Source organism: Myxine glutinosa, chromosome 1, assembly GCF_964187855.1.
Source record: "Myxine glutinosa chromosome 1, kmMyxGlut1.1, whole genome shotgun sequence".
Classification (NCBI taxonomy): domain Eukaryota; kingdom Metazoa; phylum Chordata; class Myxini; order Myxiniformes; family Myxinidae; genus Myxine; species Myxine glutinosa.
In genome coordinates this window covers 148,769,869-148,794,217 of record NC_136261.1, presented here as the reverse complement: position 1 = coordinate 148,794,217, position 24,349 = coordinate 148,769,869, and the positions used below count along the sequence as shown (strand labels likewise).

The 24,349-nt window shown below is 41.4% G+C and overlaps 1 protein-coding gene across 8 annotated transcripts in view; it reads right to left on the bottom strand.

The window, feature by feature from the left end:
- Positions 1–24,349, bottom strand: part of LOC137429537 (protein-methionine sulfoxide oxidase mical3a) — a 272,059-nt gene that overhangs the window by 76,550 nt on the left and 171,160 nt on the right. For 5 of the 8 annotated variants that reach the window (XM_078778013.1, XM_078778017.1, XM_078778025.1 and 2 more), the window contains 5 exons: positions 16,149–18,297; positions 15,946–16,040; positions 9,204–9,308; positions 5,481–5,574; positions 4,414–4,467 (listed from right to left, as the gene is read on the bottom strand). In XM_078778013.1, coding sequence (XP_078634139.1) covers positions 4,414–4,467; positions 5,481–5,574; positions 9,204–9,308; positions 15,946–16,040; positions 16,149–18,297 — 2,497 coding nt within the window. The remainder of the gene's footprint in view (positions 1–4,413; positions 4,468–5,480; positions 5,575–9,203; positions 9,309–15,945; positions 16,041–16,148; positions 18,298–24,349) is intronic. The other 3 variants (XM_078778019.1, XM_078778035.1, XM_078778047.1) reach the window with 1 other exon arrangement.

Sequence of the window (24,349 nt, the reverse complement as noted above, 5' to 3'; positions counted from 1 at the left end):
TTTAAATATTTCCCTATTGATTCTTGTCTTGTCTTTTTGATTCTTGTCTTATATACACAAAGAATTAAGTTAAGCACCCCCCCCGTTTTTTTACAACCTCGCACATTACAAGTTTGTTGTCGTCAAAACAGTGTAATATACCCATGTTATTGCTATATTTTCTGGAGAAGTGATATTATGGTCACATAAAAACATAACAATCATGCCGTTTTCAATATTTTATTCTGAATAATTTAAGGTGAAATTTTTTGGGAATTTTAGGCATATTTTCACCTCAATTTAAGTATGGAGCTATAGGTCCATCACGGACAGTGTGGATGACGTTTATGTTTTCTAACGTACAGTCATTGTTCTGAGAAGACCTCTAGCGATCTTTGCGTCAATAACGTGTGTAGGACCCACGTGATCGGATCACTGACTCAACCCTACGTCTCATAGACCCTGTAAGCCGTCGTATGCGTTGCTGTGGCAGGTTGTTCCATTCCCGATGTAATGCACGTTCCAATTCATCCAGATTGGCTATTGGAGGGACCATCTTCGCAATTTGTCGTCCCAACATGTCCCGAACGTGCATTACATCGGGAATGGAACAACCTGCCACAGCAACGCATACGACGGCTTACAGGGTCTATGAGACGTAGGGTTGAGTCAGTGATCCGATCACGTGGGTCCTACACACGTTATTGACGCAAAGATCGCTAGAGGTCTTCTCAGAACAATGACTGTACGTTAGAAAACATAAACGTCATCCACACTGTCCGTGATGGACCTATAGCTCCATACTTAAATTGAGGTGAAAATATGCCTAAAATTCCCAAAAAATTTCACCTTAAATTATTCAGAATAAAATATTGAAAACGGCATGATTGTTATGTTTTTATGTGACCATAATATCACTTCTCCAGAAAATATAGCAATAACATGGGTATATTACACTGTTTTGACGACAACAAACTTGTAATGTGCGAGGTTGTAAAAAAACGGGGGGGGTGCTTAACTTAATTCTTTGTGTATATATACTGTATGCCGTATATCGCTGCTGTTTGTTTTCTTGATTCTTGTCTTTTTGCAATTGTTGTTTTCATGTATTGTTATGCATTATGTTTTCCACTCTGTCAAAGCGCCTTTGGGCTTCTGGAAAAGCGCTATACAAAATAAATGAATTATTATTATTATTATTATTGTTACCAAGTATTATATATGTATGTGAAATAAAAGCTACTTTGTGTGTAAATGTAAAAGTGAAAATATAAATGTTAACAATCAACTCAGAATCATGAAAAACCCTTATTTGACCCCTCATAAGTTACTTAAGGGCCGATTAAAAAAAAAAAAATTCTCGAAAATAATTTTTCGGTACCCGAATTCAACAGCTTTTTTTCTGGGTTTCCCACGGGAGTTGAACTTCAACATTTTAACACATGTTATTACACACCTTTACAAACATATTGGTGAAGAAATTTTTTGGTAACAATTTAGTTAACAGATTTGTGAAATATCTCATAAAATGCCCTTACTATAATGCAAGCAGATGGGACGTGCAATTTAACGCCCATTTAACGCCCATCAATTTAACGCCCTTTTTTTTTTCTTTTCTTTTTTTTGAGGGACGGTGCACACCTTGATGAATTCCACCACTTGTGAAACATCAGGATGACAGTTTACAGCTGGTGCCAAGATTAGGACGCAGGCTAGATAACTCAGAGGCGAGTCTACATTCTTGGTATAGCCTTGGTATAGATCCAAATACCATAACAATAAAACAAAAGCACAGCACTGTTACAATGTTCTGCTACATATGGAGGTAGCAGGGATAGGGGTAGGGGAACTGGGAAGCAAGGTATATAATTGCTGGTTGTCTTTAAACTTTGGTATTTTGCTTGTACAAATGTGTCCAAATTCATTTGGAACTTCGTCATAATTTAAATTTCCCACAATCTCTCCTGTTGGCTATCATTATCCTGATGATATTATGAATTATTGTGGGCTCTCCTTCTGCATTGGAGCTTTCATTAACAGTGAAGTCTAGAAATAGCAAAATTAATTATTGTTCAACAATGCATCTGATCACCATTATATTTTCCCAGTTCAGGTTCAGGAAAGTGAGTTGAGTTCACATAACACAATTTTCTGCAGATATATGAACAAAACATAGTTGTATGGAATGGAAGTGTATGTACATCAGTGATTATGTTGTCGTTATTGATGAAACCGTGCTAGTAGCATCTGCATGCCATGCCAATGATGGTAATAAAGTTTGAATCTTAGAGTGCAGAAGACATGACATGGAGCTTCGCATGATTGTGCAGCTTGTGAAAATAGCAGGGCGTTTCGGTATACTAACAAGGTAAATGCCTTGAAAACAGAATGGCTGCTGAAAACAGTGAGAAAGTCGAAGAGAATTTGGTACAAGTGTGAAGGAATACTCAACCTTCAATCACACAAGGTACATGCAAGAAGAAGCATCATGCTTGAGCAGGTAAACAGCATGCTGGCTCAGAGCTTTTTTATATATATATATATATATACAGTCACGTGAAAAAGTAAGTACACCCCATGTAAAGTTTTGACTTTTTCAACATATTTCAACATACAGCTATTTGATCTTCATTTCAACAATATTGATAGATAAAGGTGATATAATATAACAAATATCATGAAACATTTACATTTTGTAGTCCATTGTATAATTTAAATAAACATAAATGCAAATTTCGCATGTGGAAAAAGTAAGTACACCCTTGGCTCTAATAGGTGGTATTGCCCCCTTTGGCAGAAACAACCTCAAGTAGGCATTTCTTATAACTGTCTACCAGTCTCTGACATCGACTGGGATAAATTTTTGCCCACTCCTCCATGTAGAATTCTTTCAGCTGTGCATTGTTTGAGGGGTTTCTTGCATGCACAGCTCGTTTCAAATCCCACCACAACATCTCGATGGGATTTAGATCCGGGCTTTGACTTGGCCATTCCAGAACCCTCCATTTCTTTCTTTTCAGCCATTCCTTGGTGGATTTACTGGTATGTTTAGGGTCATTGTCACGTTGCAAGGTCCACCTTCGGTTGAGCTTCAACTTTCCGACAGAAGGCCACACATTATCCTCAGGCACCCTCTGGTGCAATGAAGAATTCATAGTGGATTCTATGATGGTGAGCTGCCCAGGCCCTGATGCAGCAAAGCTGCCTCAAACCATAATATTTCCACCACCATGCTTTACAGTTGGTATCAGGTTCTTGTGGTCAAATGCTGTCTTTGGTTTTCGCCAAACATGTCTTCTGGTACTGTGGCCAAATAGCTCTACCTTTGACTCATCTGTCCAGAGCACATTGTTCCAGAAGTGCTGGTCTTGCCTAGGTGTTCATTGGCAAACTTTAGTCTTGCCCTGATGTTCTTTCTGGACAGCAAAGGTTTCCTCCTGGCACACCTCCCATGTAGATCAAATTTGTGCAGCCTCTTTCTAATGGTAGACTCATGCACTTTGACATCAACAGTGGCAAGAGCTACCTGTAGGTCCTGTGATGACATTCTGGGGTTCTTAGAGACTTCTTTCAGCATCTTGCGGTCTACTCTCGGGCTGAACTTGCGGGGGCGGCCTGGCCTGAACAAGTTGGCAGTTTGGAATCTTCTCTACTTGTAGATGATCTTCCGGACAGTCGAATGATTGATTTCAAATTGTTTGGAGATCTTTTTAAATCCCTTCCCAGACTCGTAGGCATCTATAACCTTCTTTCTGAAGGCCTCAGAGAGCTCTTTTGATCTAGGCATGGTGACACCGCATACTTCAACAACAAAGAGCAAACCAAACGAAATGTCTGAGGTTTAAATAAGACAGGTTCCTCCAAGATCCTCTCTGACGATGTTCTAATCATTTGCACCTGAGCTGGTGCACCTGATTCTAATTTTAGGTATTTGAAGTAGTGATAAATGTAGGGGTGTACTTACTTTTTCCGCATGCGAAATTTGCATTTATGTTTATATAAATTATACAATGGACTACAAAATGTAAATGTTTCATGATATTTGTTATATTATATCAATCACCTTTATCTATCAATATTGTTGAAATGAAGATCAAATAGCTGTATGTTGAAATATGTTGAAAAAGTGAAAACTTTACATGGGGTGTACTTACCTTTTCACGTGACTGTATATATATATATATATACCAATGAATTTTCACTTCTTTCGGTGACGACCACCAAGCAGTTTACCACCCAGTTTGCGGGCCTTTCTTTCAAAAAAAAACCCTGAAAACACTTTGGAGTGTTTTTACTGTCTTTAGTTGAGTTGTTGAGTGCATTATAAAACAGGCTTCAAAAGCCCAACTTCATCTTCAGAAAGGCTCTTGTGTACATCCTAGTTGATAAACCGAAAATAAGTATATCACAGGCCATGCAAATAAACATACATACCAGCCAGCTGCAATCCGTAGGAATCTAACCAGATACTAGTCTCGCCCCAGTAGTCTACAACAGGGGGTAGATCGAGTTAGTATGAAGAACACACCCTCCAGGGTGACTACATGCTCGCAAAATCAACTTGCAAAGGCATTTATTTCAATACGAATCACTCAAATAATGGTGGGCAGGGGGAGGGAAGGATTCACTAAGGTATTAACGAAGGTATTTGCTCCTCAAATCAGTGATTCAAAGATCAATAAACAACTTGTATTGAAAATTAGTTTCTTGAAATTAGGTGCATCTGATTGTTTGAAAATTAGTTTCTTGAAATTAGGTGCATCTGATTGTTTGAAAATTAGTTTCTTGAAATTAAGTGCATCTGATTGTTTGAAAATTAGTTTCTTGAAATTAGGTGCATCTGATTGTTTGAAAATTAGTTTCTTGAAAATAGGTGCATCTGCTTGTTTCAATTTTGTTTCAGGCAAAGTTGTTTGTTTTTTTTAAAAATCGCTGCCAAATCAATATTTAACGTGTGGCTGGCCAAAGCGAGAGTTAAAATGCATTCTCCTGTTTCCTTCACACTCTTAATGTTAAGTTGATTGATTCTTGACAAAATCAACAAAAGCGGGAGAGAAAGAAAAATACATCCAGTCTCCCTTTTTGGAAATAAGCAGCATATGGTGTGAGATGCCAATGGATGTAATTTGTTGGACGAAGTAAAAAATGAAAAAAAAGACATTTTTTTTAAATTTAATATTCCAAAAGGCTTCCAAACCTTGGACTTCAGAGCACCAATAAAGTAAATTGCTATAGACCTAAAAAAATTCCATGACTTAAGAAGAGAATGAAACTAAAAATTCATATTGAAAAGCAATGCGGACATGCACAAATGAGGGAAACAGCCAATAGGAAAGTAGAATTGCAAAGGATGCAAGATGCAGCAGCAAATGCATGGTGAGGTAGTGAAATGACAGAGACAAAACCTGCTTTACACCTGGAGATACGTTATCTGCAAAAAGAGGCCCTTTCACAGTACTCTACACCAGTGAAACAACACGATTCATAAGACAAGCACATACCTGCCTCCCCACGGATAGCTTTTTCTACAGCAACCCCATGTTGCTCCAAGGTCCGTTGCTTCTCTTCCACTTCCTCCAGCTGTCGCTGAATTATCTGCAAGAAGCAAGCATACAGTGAGAGTTGCTTATAAACTGTCAAGTGAAAAGTAAGGTAAAAGCGTTTCAGATATATTGACAAATGGGCTTGGAAAATAAGGAAACAGTACAAGAAAAGTTAGACAAAGTAGGACATTTGGCCCCAAATTGCTCGTGCCGTATCCACATGCACCTCATTGTAAAGTGTCAATTTATTGTTATTCCAAGTAGTAACCTTATTCTTACAATGGGCTTTGCGTAACAGCATTAATATCATATTGTAATTGACTTGCATGTGTTGGTAACCTTGAGGCAGGGATTTCATCCCAGTGGGGGACATACGACCAAATGAATTAACCTGCAATCTGCCTTGGCCTACGTCATCCAGCTTTCCATTGAGGTCCCCTACACCAATACTAACTGGGCTTGATGTTGCTTATCTTCTAAAATCTAACAAGATTGGACGCATGATAACTGCTAAGTCGTTGGCAAATGTTTGTTCAATTTCCCTTATTATTGCACAATCTAAAACCCAATTTTAATGAAGTGCGCAAGATGTAAAATTTCACACATACATGAGGCAGAAATCGTTATGGTCAGCGTTTCATTTCAACATTTCATTAAGGAGCAGCAGTTATATTCTGGAATTAGGATGATTCCTCTGCGGCAGCCTGATCCGATGGTAATATATGTCTGTCAGCCATCACAACATTAAGACGAGCATCTGGAAAGGTTTTCTTCATTGTACTCAAGAGTCCAGCCGGTATGTATTTCCTTGCTTCCTTCTTTCCTTCCGTGTAAGTGCCGCTTCATCAGGATGAAGATTACTGCCCTGCGGATTTGGATTTGTCCCCAAGTATACACAGCCTAGAAGCAATCTGCTTTTTACTGTTGTTAGCCTTAGTGAGATGGTCAAAGGCTAGGTATCAGACAAACAACAAGGAAACCTGGCTCTGGACAGCAGCAGCATCAGGTATTGGAGTATCTTTTGTGGATTAACACTTATCAGTGTAAATGGCAGTCTCTCCACCAGTGTCTGGTGAAAAAAAGACCCAACTCTGCCCCCGGCAGGGACTACCAGTCCAAGTTAGTTGGACAGTGTGACTACCAGTCTGAGTCATGCTCTGCACTCCACAGGATCCAGGATTGTATCGGCCAAGAGATTCCACCAACCACTGCGCAGAGTGGGTCGGACTTTACCCAGTGCAGGCACCTCACAGTGAATCCTTCCCCCCACCCTTCATACCCGGTTCCCTTTTACCCTTCTTATCTCTCCAGTTATATATCCCCCTTTTTCCGCTTTATTCCCTTGTCTTTTCCAAAGCCTCATGGGGATGGAGTACCACAATGTCGACAGGCTAGAGCAGCAGTCATCCATTAGTGGGATTTCTGCTTGTGACAAAACATTAACAACTATTAACACAAAAACAAAAGCTTGGAAAAACTAACCTTCGGCAGCTGTACTGGTAATGTGAGAATACTGATGGACTCCTCTGACACCAGAGCCCAGCGTCACACTGCACTAGTTGCAAAAGAGCTCTCCCAATAACCATTGATGTGGCAACTACCCGAGATAAGGCTTGCCATCCCTGGAGATGCACGGGAACAAGACTACACCTTCTGTTGGATGGCCTGCTCTGCAGACAAGGTAGGCATGTCTGGCGTTGGATTTGCCATCTCCAACAAGTTGGAGAATATATGTGTATACCCCAAAAGATATTCCAACAGAGCTGCTGCTGGTGCTGAGGCCAAACAAATTTGTCGGCCTGAGTGCACCCAGCGTTTACGCTCACACGGCTGCCAGCCAATGCCGTCACCACTTTGCTGGCGGCACTTTGGTCGCAATATTGCAGGCTGCATCGGCCTTATCTCACATGAGAGGTCTTATGTCCAGCAGCACCACTTGTCAACCCTTCTCTTTTTTAGTACTTCACATTTTCCACTCCTTCTGCCCAATTCCTATTTCTGCCCTTGTTCCACTGTGAAGAAGAGTCAGACTCGCCCATGAGTAGACAACCGATGATGATATAAAACCTAACACATAAGAGATCATAACAGTTGGCTATAACATGGCCAAGACAATTCTGTTAAAGAGTAGCCTACAAAAGGCACATGACACATATGACGGCAAGTGCTCCTACTGAAAGTGTAGTATCCCTTTGAGCAATCTGCACACTTTAACCTTTACATATTTAATACAACAGTGAAATTATGCAATCGTAACTCCAATATCAATACCATCATAATCAGTGCCAACTTCAGTTTAACAATTCATAAAACAGAAGGGTTAACAAGCAATACAATAATTTAAATAGGGAGATTTTAGCTAGACTGAGACGCTAGATATGACAAAACAAACAAAACAAAATAAACAAAGAAAAACAAACAACACAACACCCAGGAAAACCTACAAGGAAGGCTTAAATCATAAACATGCAAACAATGTCTCGAGGCAATTTCACTCAGTTAAGTACCATATCACTATTAGAAACGCTAGGATATTTACCTTGTGATTTGTCATCGATTTAATGGCAGTTAGGGAAATACTCACAATATTGATAACGTACATGTGTTTTTGTAACAATAAATATGAATGGACAGCAAAGCGAAGTGGTCTGTGCTTGTCTGCTTGAAAGCATTAAATCTTCTTTTTTTTTTTTCATAATCTTTCCTCATTTTTCAGAATGAATGAATGAATGATCGTTTTAAGGCCATTTTTCCCCGCTAGAGCGGGGGTTAGCCTTGCGGGCCCCATGACAATCATGGTTCCCTGTTTGAGGCGATGTTTTTATGGCCGGATGCCCTTTCTGACACCAACCCTTGGTCACGCTCTTACGATGCGCAGGGATACGGTGTACCTATTCATTTCAGAATAACACAATAAATTGAAAAATCTCTAGAGTTTCCCATACAATACACAATGACTGTCACGAGGGTTAATGGGCATGATCACTCAATAGTAACCCAAATGATTTTTCCTTTTTCATATTTTCATTAATCTTGGTGCTAAGCAACTACAAGGCAACAACAGTGAAATTCTCCGAATTACTGAATATCTGGTCCATCGGCCACCCCAAGATGCACTTCGGCTCATTGGGTTTAAAATGAAATTGAATCTTAATCGTTTCATGGTATACATTAGTATTTTGAGTACGAAGTAAAATAGAACTATAACTATAACAGCACTCGGTAGAGAGCAAACCTTCGCCAAGCTGAACAGTTTATATTTTGGATCCCACTGATAGGCCGGATCTGGATCCAGGACTGAGCCAAAATGTAATCGCCTGTTCCTGTCGCCTAAGGAACTCATCCAACTAGTTTTGCCATAATCCGTCCACACCTTTTTGAAACGTCATGCCATATATCGTTTTTGGCCCTATCACTCAATGGTGAAGAATCAAGTGAAAAATTAAAAAATTCTCGGATATGGATCTGCATCCAGATTTTCACCAAAATCTAATCATTTCGGCCTTGTCACACCACCCAAACGGTCCACCAAATTTCGTCTGAATCCATCCACAACTTTGAGATATCATGTTCGCAAACAAACAAACAAACAGACAACCAGACAGACAGACAGGTGTGAAAACATAACCTCCATACACCTTCGGTGGCAGAGGTAATAATTAATATATATGTATATATAACCTGAGCACGATGCAGTCGTTTCAGCTCGTCTTGCTTGGCTTGTTTGCGTGCTGCACGTTGTACACGGCGTGTCAGTTTGGCATTCAGCTCCTCTTCTGTGAAGACCTTTAGTACATAAAATAAAGCTCTAGCGATGCATTCATTGCAAGAGAGTAAAAGTATGAACTGCACGATAAATGGTCAAATATGCAATCCCTACCGACTGCGTCTTTCATTTTTTAAATAAAGGCTCTTGGCTCATGAAAGAACAAGGTGAAAGAGGATATAAACATAGGGGCAATAACACTGGCGCTCACCTGGTAGAATAAACAGTATACTGCACTGACTAAAGGTACTTTAAACCAATTTCAATGCTTGCTGGAAGACAGGACAGCATGCAGAATCATACGAACATAATCATAAGACTTAAAGCAAACAAACAAAAAAATACCGATTTTGGGGGGCAACCCCCCACGCTCCTCCCACCTCGTGTACCTTCTCAGACCCCAATTTTTCCAATGCCTTCAACAAACATTGGTACATCATGGATGATAAAGGTTGTGGTGAACTTTCATCAAAATTGTGTGTGTAGGTTCTGAGAACAAAGCAAATACTTATTTTGAGGGGCAAGCCCCCCCACCCTATACCACCTTCGACCCCGATTTTTTAAATGCCATGAACAAAGGTTGGTACATCAGGGGTGATGAAGGTTTTTTTGTATACTGAATCAAGGATCGTGAAAGAGCTAATATTTATTTCACAAACAAATCAACCAGACAAACAAGATATATAAAAAGAGGGAGCGGAAGACAAGATGGGGAGAGAAGGGGAAGCACACAAACACAACATTTGAGAGCAGGGAGATGTGTGGGAGGGAGAGGGCTTGGGGGGAGGAGGCGTGGGAAGGTGGGGGCGGGGGGTGGGAGAAGTATAAAACACAAGGACACCAAGGACTTCCAGGACAGAAGTTGGTATTTCAAAAAATTGGATTTGGGGTGAAATTAGCGGGGGTAGAAAAGATCAAGGTTTTGGATGGGGGAAGATAAGAGATGCTGGTGAACAGCTGTTTTAAAGACCTGGAGGGAGGCGTGGGATTGAAGAGAGTGAGGGAGTTTGTTCCAGAGGCGGGAGAAAAGAGGAATGAAGGAGTGAAGGTGAGCAGAGAGTCTTGATTTTGGCAGTTTAACCATAAGAGGGTTGCAGGCAGAACTTGTGCGACCTGTAGGAATATTTTGGGGACAGAGCCCAGAGAGAGCTGGGGGGGGGGGGGCAAGGCCAGAGAGGAGTCGGTAGAAGACGAAAAGTCCACCAACCTGCCTGCGGTGAGTGAGTGAAAGGCCCTTGGAGTTAGCTTCATCGCGGGAGATTCCAATGATTTTGAAAAGGTTGTGGTTAAGTTTCATCGGAATTGCGTGTGTAGTTTCTGAGAAGAAAGGAAACACTGATTTTGGGGGGCAACCCCCCGTAGACCCCAATTGGGCAGATTTTTTTTTAATTCCGTGAAAAAACTTTGGTACGTCACGGGTGGTGAAGGTTGTGGTCAAGTTTCATCGAAATCGTGTGTGTAGTTTCTGAGAAGAAAGCAAATATCTATTTTTGGGGGTCAAACCTGGACCCACTTTGACCCGCCATAGATCCCCAAAGTGGCAGATTTTTTTTCATGCCGTGAACAAACTTTAGTACATCACGGGTAGTGAAGGTTGTGGTAGAGTTTCATCGAAATAGTGTGTGTAGTTTCAGAGGAAAAAGCAAATTCCTATTTTGGGGGGTCAAAACTGGATCCACTTTGACCCCCGGTAGACCCCCTTAAACCCCGATTTTTTAATGCCGTGAACAAACTTTAGTCACAACACAACAAATATCATTTTGCCCAATTTGGTCACAATCCCATCAGCGGTTTCGGAGAAGAAGTTTCAAGTGTTTACGGACTGACGGACGGACTGACAGACAGACGGACGGCTTCTCATCGACTGAGGGACGAACTGACGGACGGACGATGCACTATCCCATAAGCTCCGCTGAACTTCGTTCCAGGTGAGCAAAAAATAGGCAACATACTGATGAGTTGGGCTACATATGGACAAATCAAGAAAAGAGGTGAACGTGAGAGTGTTGGGGGCGGGGAAGGAAACAAAATAGACAACAAGCAGTTTGAATGAGATAGGGTAAATAGGGATAATAAAGATCACGATTCGGGATGAGGGATGACATGAGATGGTGGTGCATTGCCAGGTTGAAGCCATGGAGAGTAGTATGTGAGATGAACCGCCTCCAAAAGGCAGTGCGACGAAGGGGTTAAACAAGGAACAAAAGAATGGAGATGAGCAATAAGCCTGGATTTGGGAACTTTAACCACGATGAGGTTACTGGAAGAACTTGTAAGTCTTAGAGGAGCTGTAGAGGACAGAAGGCTGACAGCAGAGGGAGCGAGACTGACAACGACCTGGTTAAGAAAAAGGTTTGCTTACACTACACCATTTTTCACATTCTTTATGGATATTATATTATATTCACAAAAATAAAATAAAAATAATAAAATAAAGAATAAAAAATTGATTAAAAAAAACAAAAATACAATTTATTTATTTTTTTGTCATAGATATAAGTGTACTGTACTCAAAACACCCTGGTGTTTGTCCCTGGTGCTTGTCCCACTGATCTCATCCCTACCTCTCCACACCCACACCTCCCCAAGTGAATTTAAGTTGATAAACTGTTACATCGAATTAATGTGGTGTAAATGTAGTGCAGGCTTGAAGGCCAAATGGCCTCCACCGATATCCAAGTTTCTTGAGTTTGCCATCTGTTGTATAACACATACCGTACCATAACTGTAAATGCAGCCACACCTGGCATAAAACACCTCCTCAACACTCTGCAAAACGTTTATGTGTCTGCTTTGTGCTATGTGATCAGCATATGTTTACCCTACATGCGCGTTGCAATTTCGGCAAATTGTCGAGTCTGAGCACGCATGCGCAATCACGGTACAGTATAGCAATTGCCTCAGTCTGCCTGTCAGTCTGGCAGTCAAACACAATTTAAAATCATTCCAAACAGGAAAACTCACTGTTTTTGGAGATGTCATAAAGAACACAAACAACAGACATGAATAACTAATTTACCATGTTGGATAGAGTAAAGGAGGGCGCATCAGCTGTTGTAAACTTCTGATTAAATGATTTGCTTTTTCCTTTGTTTTCTGCAGTCTGTAAAACTTTTATTTTGTTTAAATTTAATTATATATTTTAACACTGTAGATCGCCTTGTTTGTACTTCCAAAAATCTCCAGTTTTGTACCACTTGGGCAAAATGTTACGCCATCTCAACCAATCAAATATGCCACGCACTGAGGGTGGAGTAACAGCAAGATTCCGAAAAAAATGGCGGTGCCCAGCGATGCAACCACAAACCTAACTTGGTCCAAAATATTTATTTGTTTAGCACATTATTCTCAAAATATCATTCCAAAATAGTTAGTTTCACCACGAAGAGTTGGCAGAAGGTTCATCTACAGACTGTTCGGTTTGACCCTCTGTATAATTGCTTTCACACATATTATTCAAAGTTCAAGAAACAAATCTAACAGATCATGCTCAGAAACACAAAGAGTTGAAAGTCCCTTGCCATGTTCATTTTCTCAAGACTGTACAGGGTAAGGTGTTCCATGAACTCTCTAGTTTCAAAAAGTTTCCATCTCATCCCATTTTGGCCAAGAGAATGTTAATGTTTGCACTTTGCCAATTATGTTTTTTATTGACCAACTAAGCCTCGGTATCACCAAGCTTTCAGGTTCGGCTTCTCTCATCGGATAAAGCAAACTACCTTCCACGTATACATTTTTTTCCCCACAAGTTTCTTTAACGAGTAATACTCAGGCGGGAGCGAAATATGGTGTCAATACCACCATCCGTGCTCGTGATCCTACTTATTCACGTGACGGATGGACAGAAGCATCTCCTTTTAGTAAAAGCAACATCCGTTCCCTCGGGGAGCAGAAAATGTGACAACAACCGCTCCCACTGACAGGGTCAGTGGTTAAACAACTTGCATTATTCTACGTGCACACGTGAACATTGCATGATGTCTCATAGAAAATCGCAACCTAATTGGAGATGCAGATGCAGGTTGTTGTTGGACAGGAGATCCTGGCCCTGTGGGGGGTACGTGAAGACATGAAATTTGGAGATGGTGGCCTTGTGATATAAAGGACGATTTGTTTCAGTTTTTCTGTATCCAGCGACTGAAGAAAGTCATACTCATTTTCTCTGTATCCCCATTCTCAAAGGAATGGGGTGGGGCGGGGGATGAAAGAGGGAGGGAATTATTTTGTGTCCATGACCTAACCTAGGGTACCCCGAGCACGAATGTAAAATTTGATGTTGATTGACCCAGGCATTTGCGATTCTAAAATGATCAAATATACAGACGTACATACAGTCACGTGAAAAAGTAAGTACACCCTTGGCTCTAATAGGTGGTATTGCCCCCTTTGGCAGAAACAACCTCAAGTAGGCATTTCTTATAACTGTCTACCAGTCTCTGACATCGACTGGGAGAAATTTTTGCCAACTCCTCCATGCAGAATTATTTCAGCTGTGCGATGTTTGAGGGGTTTCTTGCATGCACATTGCACAGCTCGTTTCAAATCCCCCCACAACATCTCGATGGGATTTTGATCTGGGCTTTGACTTGGCCATTCCAGAACCCTCCATTTCTTTCTTTTCAGCCATTCCTTGGTGGATTTACTGGTATGTTTAGAGTCATTGTCATGTTGCAAGGTCCACCTTCGGTTGAGCTTCAACTTCCCGACAGATGGCCTCACATTATCCTCAAGCACCCTCCGGTACAATGAAGAATTCATAGTTGATTCTATGATGGTGAGCTGCCCAGGCCCTGATGCAGCAAAGCTGCCCCAAACCATAATATTTCCACCACCATGCTTTACAGTTGGTATCAGGTTCTTGTGGTCAAATGCTGTCTTTGGTTTTCGCCAAACATGTCTTCTGGTACTGTGGCCAAATAGCTCTACCTTTGACTCATCTGTCCAGAGCACATTGTTCCAGAAGTGCTGGTCTTTGCCTTGGTGTTCATTGGCAAACTTTACTCTTGCCCTGATGTTCTTTCTAGACAGCAAAGTTTCCTCCTGGCACACCTCCCATGTAGATCAAATTTGTGCAGCCTCTTTCTAATGGTAGACTCGTGCACTTTGACATCAACAATGGCAAGGGCTACCTGTAGGTCCCATGATGACATTCTGGGGTTCTTAAAGACTTCTTTCAGCATCTTGTGGTCTGCTCTCGGGCTGGACTTGCTGGAGCGGCCTGGCCTGAACGAGTTAGCAGTTGTTTGGAATCTTCTGCACTTGTAGATGATCTTCCGGACAGTCGAATGATTGATTTCAAATTGTTTGGAGATCTTTTTAAATCCCTTCCCAGACTCGGGGGCATCTATAACCTTCTTTCTGAAGGCCTCAGAGAGCTCTTTTGATCTCGGCATGGTGACGCTGCACACTTCAACAACAAAGAGCAAACCAAACTAAATGTCTGAGGTTTAAATAAGACAGGTTCCTCCAAGATCCCTTCTAACGATTTTCTCATCATTTGCACCTGAGCTGGTGTACTTGATTCTAATTTTAGGTATTTGAAGTAGTGATAAATGTAGGGGTGTACTTACTTTTTCCACATGTGAAATTTGCATTTATGTTTATTTAAATTATACAATGGACTACAAAATGTAAATGTTTCATGATATTTGTTATATTATATCACCTTTATCTATCAATATTGCTGAAATGAAGATCAAATAGCTGTATGTTGAAATATGTTGAAAAAGTCAAAACTTTACATGGGGTGTACTTACTTTTGCACGTGACTGTATAGGGGGCTGCAAAAGTAGGTATACAGTAATGAAAAACAAAACGTGCGCACAAAACGTATTTTATTGATTATACAAGCATATCAATAATAACATATCAATAATAAACATATTAATCCCTCAAATGTTCAAACTGTTTGCCCCCGGCATTCACACACTCCACTAGTCGAGTGAATCCTAGCACCACTATTATAATACTGGTAATACTGGTATAATCCTTACTGTATACCTACTTTTGCAGCCCCCCTGCATACATATACACATACGGAGAATCGTCATATGTTATAGTATGATAACATCAGTTATTCACTGCTTAGAAATATAAAGAAATGCTTCCTCAAGATGGCTTTCATACATCAACAACTTACTTCAAGAACCTCCCATTCCTTTGTCTGCATGTCTGCTTTTATCAGTTTTTCTTTTTTATCATTTGGTAACTTTGATGTTTTTGCACTGTATCATATTGCTTTTTTCAAGCATGAAATTTTAATTGTGCAACAGCACACAAACTAACAATTAAGAAGGTCAAATTTTCATCCCATGGTTGATCTTATTCACTGAACGAAATAGGTGAGAGCCCTGCACACTTAGGTATACCTATTCTATATTATTGCCAGCAACAAAGTAAATTAAACATACACAGTTATACATCTGTAATCTGTAACATCTATAATCTATAAATTTGTTTTGAAAACCAACAAACTTGCATTTTGGTCAAGACAATAATAAAAAACAGCTCTTTTCATTATTCCTGAACTTCTGTTAAGAAAAAGAAAATTAAGTTGTATTAACCACAGCACTTTATTGTAATCGTTTTTTGTAATTTTTTATACAATTAAATAAAAGATAAATCACAACTAAAGCCAAATTAATCATGCATGGCTACCTGAGTCCTGTGGATGCGGCTTGGGTTTAACACCTCCTCACTGGACAATTCAGAGTCATCCTCCAATGGGCTCACGGGGATTCTTTGGGAGGAGGCTTTGATAGGGTGAATAAAGATAATCAAAAAGGAAATAATGCAGACAGTTTGCTTTCATAGTTAATCTTTAAAACATTCATAAAAACAAAATGCAGCTCTTGACTTACTGAAATTTGTGCCAACAAAGGCACCTTTCTCACTGCCAGAATCACCGGTGCCCCCGCTCGATTCCCTGCTTGAATTGGCTCCCTCTCCCTCTGGTGCCTTTTGTCGGTCTTTGCAGTTCTTCAATATATTCCAAATTGGAGAGCGAATTTTGGTAGCCTTTTTTTCCCCGCTCCAGGTACATGAAGTAGTTGCACCAGCTTGCACTTTGGCTTTATTCTTATTTCTGTATGATGAAAACAGTGACTGCTTCCTCTGTGGTTTTGCTGATATCTCATCTATGGAAGTTTGGGATGTCTCACTGCTTCCTTCTCCTGCCAATCCTTTGCTTGTTGACCCACCTGGTCCTTGAGAGACTGGCGAATTTCGCAACTTGCGAGGATAACTATATCCAGGCCTCCTTTTGAAGTGTCCCTCACCGATAAGTGGCTGCTCTTGGTGATAGTTTGGGTTACTAAAGCAAGAAGCATCACTAATACTTCCTGCCTCTATTTTCTCTTTAATTTTTACACGTTGCTGAGCCATCATTTCTCGCAGCAAGTTACTTCGAACATTTTGTTCCTGTTCCCAAAGCCGATTTTCAGCGACTTCCTCTGGTGATCGTTGCTCTTTGTGTGATAATACAGGTGATGCTGTCTCTGCGAAAGGGGAACTCTGGGCCCACTCCGCCATGCCTTTGCGAAACCTTGGCACACGACTTGTAGGCGGTGTATGAAATGAATCTTCAGATGCTCGACTAATTTCATTTGCTACAACTTTCTCATCTTCTTCATCCTCATCTGCAAATGGGATATCATCGATGCTCTCTTCAAGTGACTTTCCATGTTGAAGCATACATCGACGTGGAGGAATTGGAGGTTGAGGGCTTGTGACAAGTGGCGTTTTTTGGATGACTGGATGTGTCCTATAAAGCGGTAACGTTGCTGGTTCTTCTGAAGTGGGTGGAGGTGGTGGTGGACTTGACGGAGGTGTAAGGAGAAAACTATTTGGATGAACAACTCCTCCCTGCATATGTAGTTCATCCTTTTGATTTTCTTCCTCCACGAGACACAATACGATTTCTTTTGGGGAAAGAGCACGGCTCGTAAATTCATTAACCTGGCTTGTAATAGATGATTTGGGAGGAAAATTTGTCTCACTGATGGTGCTTGTTATTAATTCTTTGGAACATATCTCCTCATTATAGGTTTTTGCAGCTGACACAAAACTATTTGCCAAATTCGATCTCTCTTCAGTTCCCCTTGTTCTCACTACTGCTGGGGTTTTATCCTCGAATGTAATAAGTGACTGTGGTATCGGGGAAGGTGCTTGTAGAGCTTCAGGTGTAGAGACAGAACTACTGGAGTGGCTTCTTCTATTTGTTTTATCAATGTCCTCCATACAAAGTCCAGCTTTAGTCCAGTTAGCCTGTGCTTCCAGCCTGAACCGATCAATTGTGTTTAAATTCTTCAAAAATAAGTCCTCATTATTCACATCAGAATCTGCCACTTTCAGTTTTGACTCAGGTTGAAGATTATCTTTAGTTTTTACTGCAAGAGGAAGATCAGCTGAAAGTCTGCTGGTCTGTGGAAGATATGATCGAGGAGGAACAATTGGAACTGTAGGAAGGCCTGAAACAAGCCCATGAGATATGGCTGGTGGAAGTTTGAGTGAAGGGGATATTTGATAAGCTTTTGCGGTGTCAGAATACATCCATTGATCATTTGACCTTGTTGGAGATGCAGATGCAGTTTGTTGTTGGACAGGAGATCCTGGCCCTGTCGGGGTATGTGAAGACACGGAATTCGGAGATAGTGGCCCTGGAGAAGGTGATATTAAAGATGATTGGTTGAGGTTTCTCTCTGTATCCGGTGACTGAAGAAAGTGGAAAACTGGCACAGATTTGGATGGATCACTAGCTGGGGATGGAGAGGACAAATATAATGGCCCAGCAAGTGGGGATGATGGAAGATTGTGCTCCAAAGATTCCGGCGAGTTCAAAGGTGACAAAGTATTCTTTTGTGCCATCGGTGTCCAAAATACAGGTGATTGTGGTGAAGTTGGGTAGTTAAAGAAATGTCGGTTTTGCACATTTGGACTTGATGCTGGGGATGAGGTGGGTGTTCTTTGGGGTTCCCATGGTCCTGGAGACAACAGTGTCTGGATTGACTCCTGAAACAAAAACAGTCAAGTATTCATTAATTGTACTCATTGAACCACAATCAATCAACTCGCACTGCATTGTATGGCACAACCTGTGCTGAAGGTTAAAGATGTGATGAATTGCTAATTGTCCATCAAGTCATTTGAAAAGATGGCAATTAAAATGGGACGGCATATAACTCACCGATGGTGCAGGCTGCGTTGCTGGTAAACTACTGGTCAAGCAATATGCTGGTAAACTACTAAAAAGAGTAAAGCTACTAGTCAAGCAATATGGTTTATGCACTATTTAAGAAGAGGTGTCATGAATAGGAATGCCAAATTACAGCATTATAATACATGCAAAACAAGAAACAGAAAGAACCAACATCCTCATTGTCAGGATGCAAAATAAAAAGTGCACACCAGTATATTCTCTGCCTTGTCATGCTGTCGTTTGGCCTATTCCTTTGACTATAAAAGCTACACGAACAATATAGTCACGTCATACCAATATCAGCAGTGTCATCATTGTTGGGAAGCTCAAAAAAATCAGTGGCAGATTAAGGGAGTTCCCTTGCCAAGCCCCACTGGAAAATGTGGCGGTATGCCCAAAGCCCTCGACATGATGTGCCACCAAGTCTGAAAAATGTCTCAAGTTACAGACTATGGGAATGGTCAGGATAAGGAAAGAGAATTGTGAGTGAATAATCTTTCGGCCCAACTGAACTCCGATTTGAGAATGGACCTATGTATATATGACAGACAACCTTTTAGGTGAAGAAAATCTGTCAACTCTGGAAGTTCAACTCAACAACTTTAAACCCATGGGATATAATTGGACTCTGTGAATCGAGCTGAAAAGGGCAAAAATTAAACGGTTGTATGCTTGGCACAAGGGGTAAAAGAGAACAAATCAGTTGGATTCCTGTCTCCTGATAAAACTCAGGTCAGTTGGAAATACTGTGAGTTACATTAAATATTCAACGATACATTTTAAAGATAAATTCAAAATTATTGACTAATGGCCCACTACATATTTGCAGGTGCCTTCTGCTAATAGGCTTCATTTTCACCCCTGTCGGACATCAAATACCTCCAAAAGCTCATTTGCATATTTTGAAAAAATTAACGACCAGAAAACTGTGCAAGACCAAAATGAGAGAATTATGTGAGCCCCTTGATTGTGTTTACTTGACTGAAACAGCAAATAAACTAGACTGACCCACTCCCAGTAAACTCTAAATGACTCATTCTCCAGACTTGTCTGTGTGGGCATGATAAAAAATATTGAGTAGAATAGCATCACTCGATTTTCAAGGTGTGGTATCTCAAGCACATTCAACAAGTACAGAGTAACATCATCTGTAATTGACAAACCCAGGACTGTAAGACCCAATAATCTATCAAAAACGGATGAGCAATACATGAAGATAATATCCTGAAGGAACAAAATAAAAACTAGAGCTTCCAGGGAAGCAGAACTCAGAACTGACTGGACAACTTTAAAGTAGGTCAGTTGTCTGTACTAGATTTGACTTAAGATAGCAACCTACCTTGTATGGTAAGAGTCTCACACACCAAGTTTGATCAAAATCCATAAATATTTGTGGACGTTAAAGTCTTAACGTCGTTTCGGAGCTGAAAACAATATGGCGGCCTATGGCGGCCATTTTGTGATGGATCGGGTTGGAATGCAATAGCAACCTACCTTGTGTGGTAAGGGTTAAAGATTCTAAGTTCGATCAAAATCTGTTAATACAGACTTGGCATTTAATATGGAATATTTTTTTGGGGGGGTGAACTTACTTTTCAAGATGACTTAGAACCAAAAGTTCATTGGAATTATGTTGAAATTATTCTAGATTTTGTTAATGTGACCTTTAAAAGAAACAAAAACCACATTTGACATTTCAAAACAAATCAATTGATCCTTGAAAGTGATGTAAACTGATATCGAACTCAATTCACGGACAGTACTGTGTTAAACTTCTGTGCGTTTTCCAGAAGTATCTCTTTATTTTGCACATTAGCCCAATTTTTTTTAAACAAAAACAAAAGTTAAATTACAACTGGGATTACGGACAGTAAAATTACAGTTCAGTACTTCGTGTAACCCCCACGAGCATTCAGGAGAGCACGTACACGTTGAGGCATGCTGTTCACGAGATTTGCCAAGGTTTGGACAGGAATCGCTTGCCATGCAGTGACAATAGCCTGCTGCAATTCACGCACAGAGGTCGGCTGCTGTTCCAAGTGGTCGATTTGACGCGTTAATTCTGCCCACAAGTTCTCTATCGGATTCATATCCGGGGACATGGCAGGCCACTCCATATGCTCGACACCACGGTCAGCAAGAAAGTGTTGGATCATGCGAGCACGATGAGGCCGTGCATTGTCATCTTGGAAGACAAAGTTTCCTCAAAAGGCTGCATGAGCAAATGGAAGCAATGTTTCTTCCAGAATGGCCCTGTACTTTAACTGGTTCAGGTTTCCATTCAGAACAACCAGGTCAGTGTTGCCCCTGCATGAAAAGCAGCCTAAACGGTCACCCCACCACCTCCAGCTTGGACTCTTGGCACTATACAATCTTTGTTGTAGGCTTCATGCACTTGTCTGCGCACTCGGACACGGCCATCCTGACGATAGACCAGAAATATAGACTCGTCACTGAAGATCACGTGATTCCAGTGTCCTGGCTGCCATTGACAGTGCTCTCTTGCCCACTGCAATCGGCGCTGGCGGTGTTGTCTGGTCAGGCGTGGCTTTCTCAGGGGACGCCTGGCACGATAGCCTGCTTGAACCAGTCGTTGGTTGACTAGCCTTCTGGATACAGGCACATTTGTCAGTTGCTGCCACTCAGCCCTAAGCCGATTAGCTGATTTGGTACGGCCATTGCGGACTAACCGGTGCAGCTGGCGATCATCCCTCCTTGTGGTTCTGAGGGGACGTCCTGGCCTCGGTATTGGAGTAGGGACACCCCTCTGAGCATTTCGTTTCAGGATCTTTGACACCTGACCTTGAGTGATGCCATACTGCCGAGCAATAGCACGCTGTTTCAGTGTTTCATGCCGTAATTTCGTAAAGCCACTACTCCATGACAAACAGCATTGTCGAGTTGACGGACCATCTCCAGAGGAAGCGGCAATAACTTTTGGAGACGCGCAGCAGTTGTTTTCCACTAATACAGAACGCAACAACCCTTGTATACCCGACTGTGAAGCCAATCATCAAATGCACCTGTCCGTACATTTTGCCACGCCACCTGTGATATAATCCTGTTGTTGACTTCTTGCTGCGACAGACAATCAGTGACATGGTTCTTTTAACAAATAAATCACCGAAGTGTAAAAGAAACTCACCAGATTGATATACTGAGTTAAGAAAGTAAACCCAAGTCAAGAAAAAAAAAAGATTCCATATTAAATGCCAAGTCTGTATTTGTGGATACAGAGTCCGCCAAAGTCCGCCATTTTTCAACGGATCAGGCTGAAATGTATTACAAAGCTGGTCCTTGGGGTAAGGATGCTGCATGTCAAGTTTGATCAGAATCGTTTGAAATTTGTGGACGCTGGAGTGAACGTCGAAAAGTCAACGGACGGCAGACGACAGACGACGACGACAGACGACGGACGCCGGAGGGTTCAGTATGTGATGAACGTCCAGTTGAGTTAACAAGTGTTGAATTGAAAACGGTACTAGCAGAAGGCTCAGGTGTTGTTGTACACCCATCAGCATTAGAAAGGTCACTTTTGAAATCAGTACTTAAAGGATGTGTTTCAGTAAGAAAACCTCTGTAAAGAAAGGGAAACAAGACTAAAAGACTAAAATTTGCACAAGAACACAGCTCTAAACCTTATCAAGAGCCTTGCTCGAAGCCAACAATGAAGCCAATGATGGTACAAACATTGAGGAGGTTCAATTAAAATTTGGGGTTGCACATCCTCAAGATGTGTTGGAAAATTGATGGTATATTGAACATAGTTTTAATAAACATAATAATTGATGGTACAAACATTTTAATCCACTAGGTCAGGGGTCGGCAACCTTAGGCACGCGTGCCACCATTGGCACGCGGCAGCATAATCATTGGCACGCTGGCGAAAGCAATGTCCTCTCCGCTGCGTGCCAAACCACCTCTTGAACAGCCATTGGCTGTTGTGCATGTTGCACTATGACATTATTCCGGTGTGATGGTGCAGGGTGATGAGGTAGATGGATGGATCAGAGCAGAGTCACCATTCCAATCCCAAATTATTTTACTGGAATAATAATCAAAGATGCACAACATCAACATGAGATGCCGGCCGGGCGCATTCAAACACAATATTCGCGGCAACCTCAGTTGTGTAAGAGCGGCTGCGCCGGCTGTGCTGTTAACATCCGGTGGTCAGTGGCTGCATCTCCACTCATTATGATTATTCGGACTGGTTTCTGAGTTTTAATATTAATCTCATCATTATTCTGAATTGTATAATAATCGCAGATATAAAACGGGAGATGCAGGCTTGGTCCCTTCCGATACGCCGTCCGCGGCAACCTGAGGTGCTGTAAGAGCGGCTGTGCTGTTAACATCCGGTGGTCAGCGGCTGCATCTCCACTCTTTATTATTATTCGGACTGGTTTCTGAGTTCTAATATTTATCTCATCATTATTCTGAATTGTATAATAATCGCAGATATAAAACGGGAGATGCAGGCTTGGTCCCTTCCGATACGCCGTCCGCGGCAACCTGAGGTGCTGTAAGAGCGGCTGTGCTGTTAACATCCGGTGGTCAGCGGCTGCATCTCCACTCTTTATTATTATTCGGACTGGTTTCTGAGTTTTAATATTAATCTCATCATTATTCTGAATTGTATAATAATCGCAGATATAAAACGGGAGATGCAGGCCTGGTGCCTTCCGATACGCCATTCGCGCTCCGCGGCAACCTCAGGTGCTGTAAGAGCGGCTGTGCGGTTAACATCTGGTGGTCAGTGGCTGCATCTCCACTCTTTATCATTCAGGCTGACTTCTGCGTTTTAATATTAATCTCGTCATTATTTTAAGTTTTTTTATGAGGTTTTAGTAACGAAAATGGGGATCGTAGTTTTTCTCGTAACATTGTCTTTCTCGTAACTTCGCCTGTCTTATTTAGTTTGATTTACGGTACCGCCTCCCACTCACATTTCCCACAGGAATTGCAGTGAAGCAGTTCAGGTTCGGAAGATTGATGGCAACCCCACTAGCTAAGAAAGCTGAAGTAAAGGTTCGGGCATTCCAGCCCTCATGGACAGAAGAGTGGGGTTTTGTTCTTCAGAAGGACCGCGCTGTTTGTACTTTATGTTTTGAAAATGTTGTTTGTCGAACATCGAGTGTTAAGCGCCATTTTGAGACAAAGCACGAGAAAACTTTCAAAGATCAGGCAGACAAGGCAGAATCCATCAAACGTGCCGTGTCCAGGTATGGGAAGCAAGCCAACACCCTCAAAATCTTTGCCATTGCTAAAAACCATGCGACTGAAGCAAGCTATCGCATTGGTCATTGCATTGTGAAACGCGGAAAGCCATTGACTGATGGCGAATATATTAAGGAGGCTTTTCTCTGTAGCTCAGAGGTTCTGTTTGAAGGCTTACCAAACAAAGAGACAATCAAATCAAGAATAAAAGATATTCCCATGTCAGCTAGAAGTGTTGAGCGACGCATCGAAGAAATGGCAGAAAATGTCAGTGCGCAGCAAATAGCTGGGTTAAAAGATGCTGTGGTATTTAGCATTGCACTTGACGAGAGCGTGGACGTGAATGACATACCACGTTTGGCAGTCATGGCAAGATACTGTGATTCGACTGTAAGAGAGGAACTCTGCTGCTTAAAGCCAATGTCTGACACAACAAAAGGTGAGGACATAGCCAAGGTGTTTATGGAACATTTTGAGGAGCGAGGGATTGACATCAGGAAGATTTTTGCAGTGACAACAGATGGCGCCCCCAGCATGGTCGGGAAACAGAGGGGAGCTGTCAGATTAATTGAGGAAAAAGTCGGTCACCCCATCATGAAACTCCACTGCATAATACACCAAGAAAACCTCTGTGCAAAGATGTCA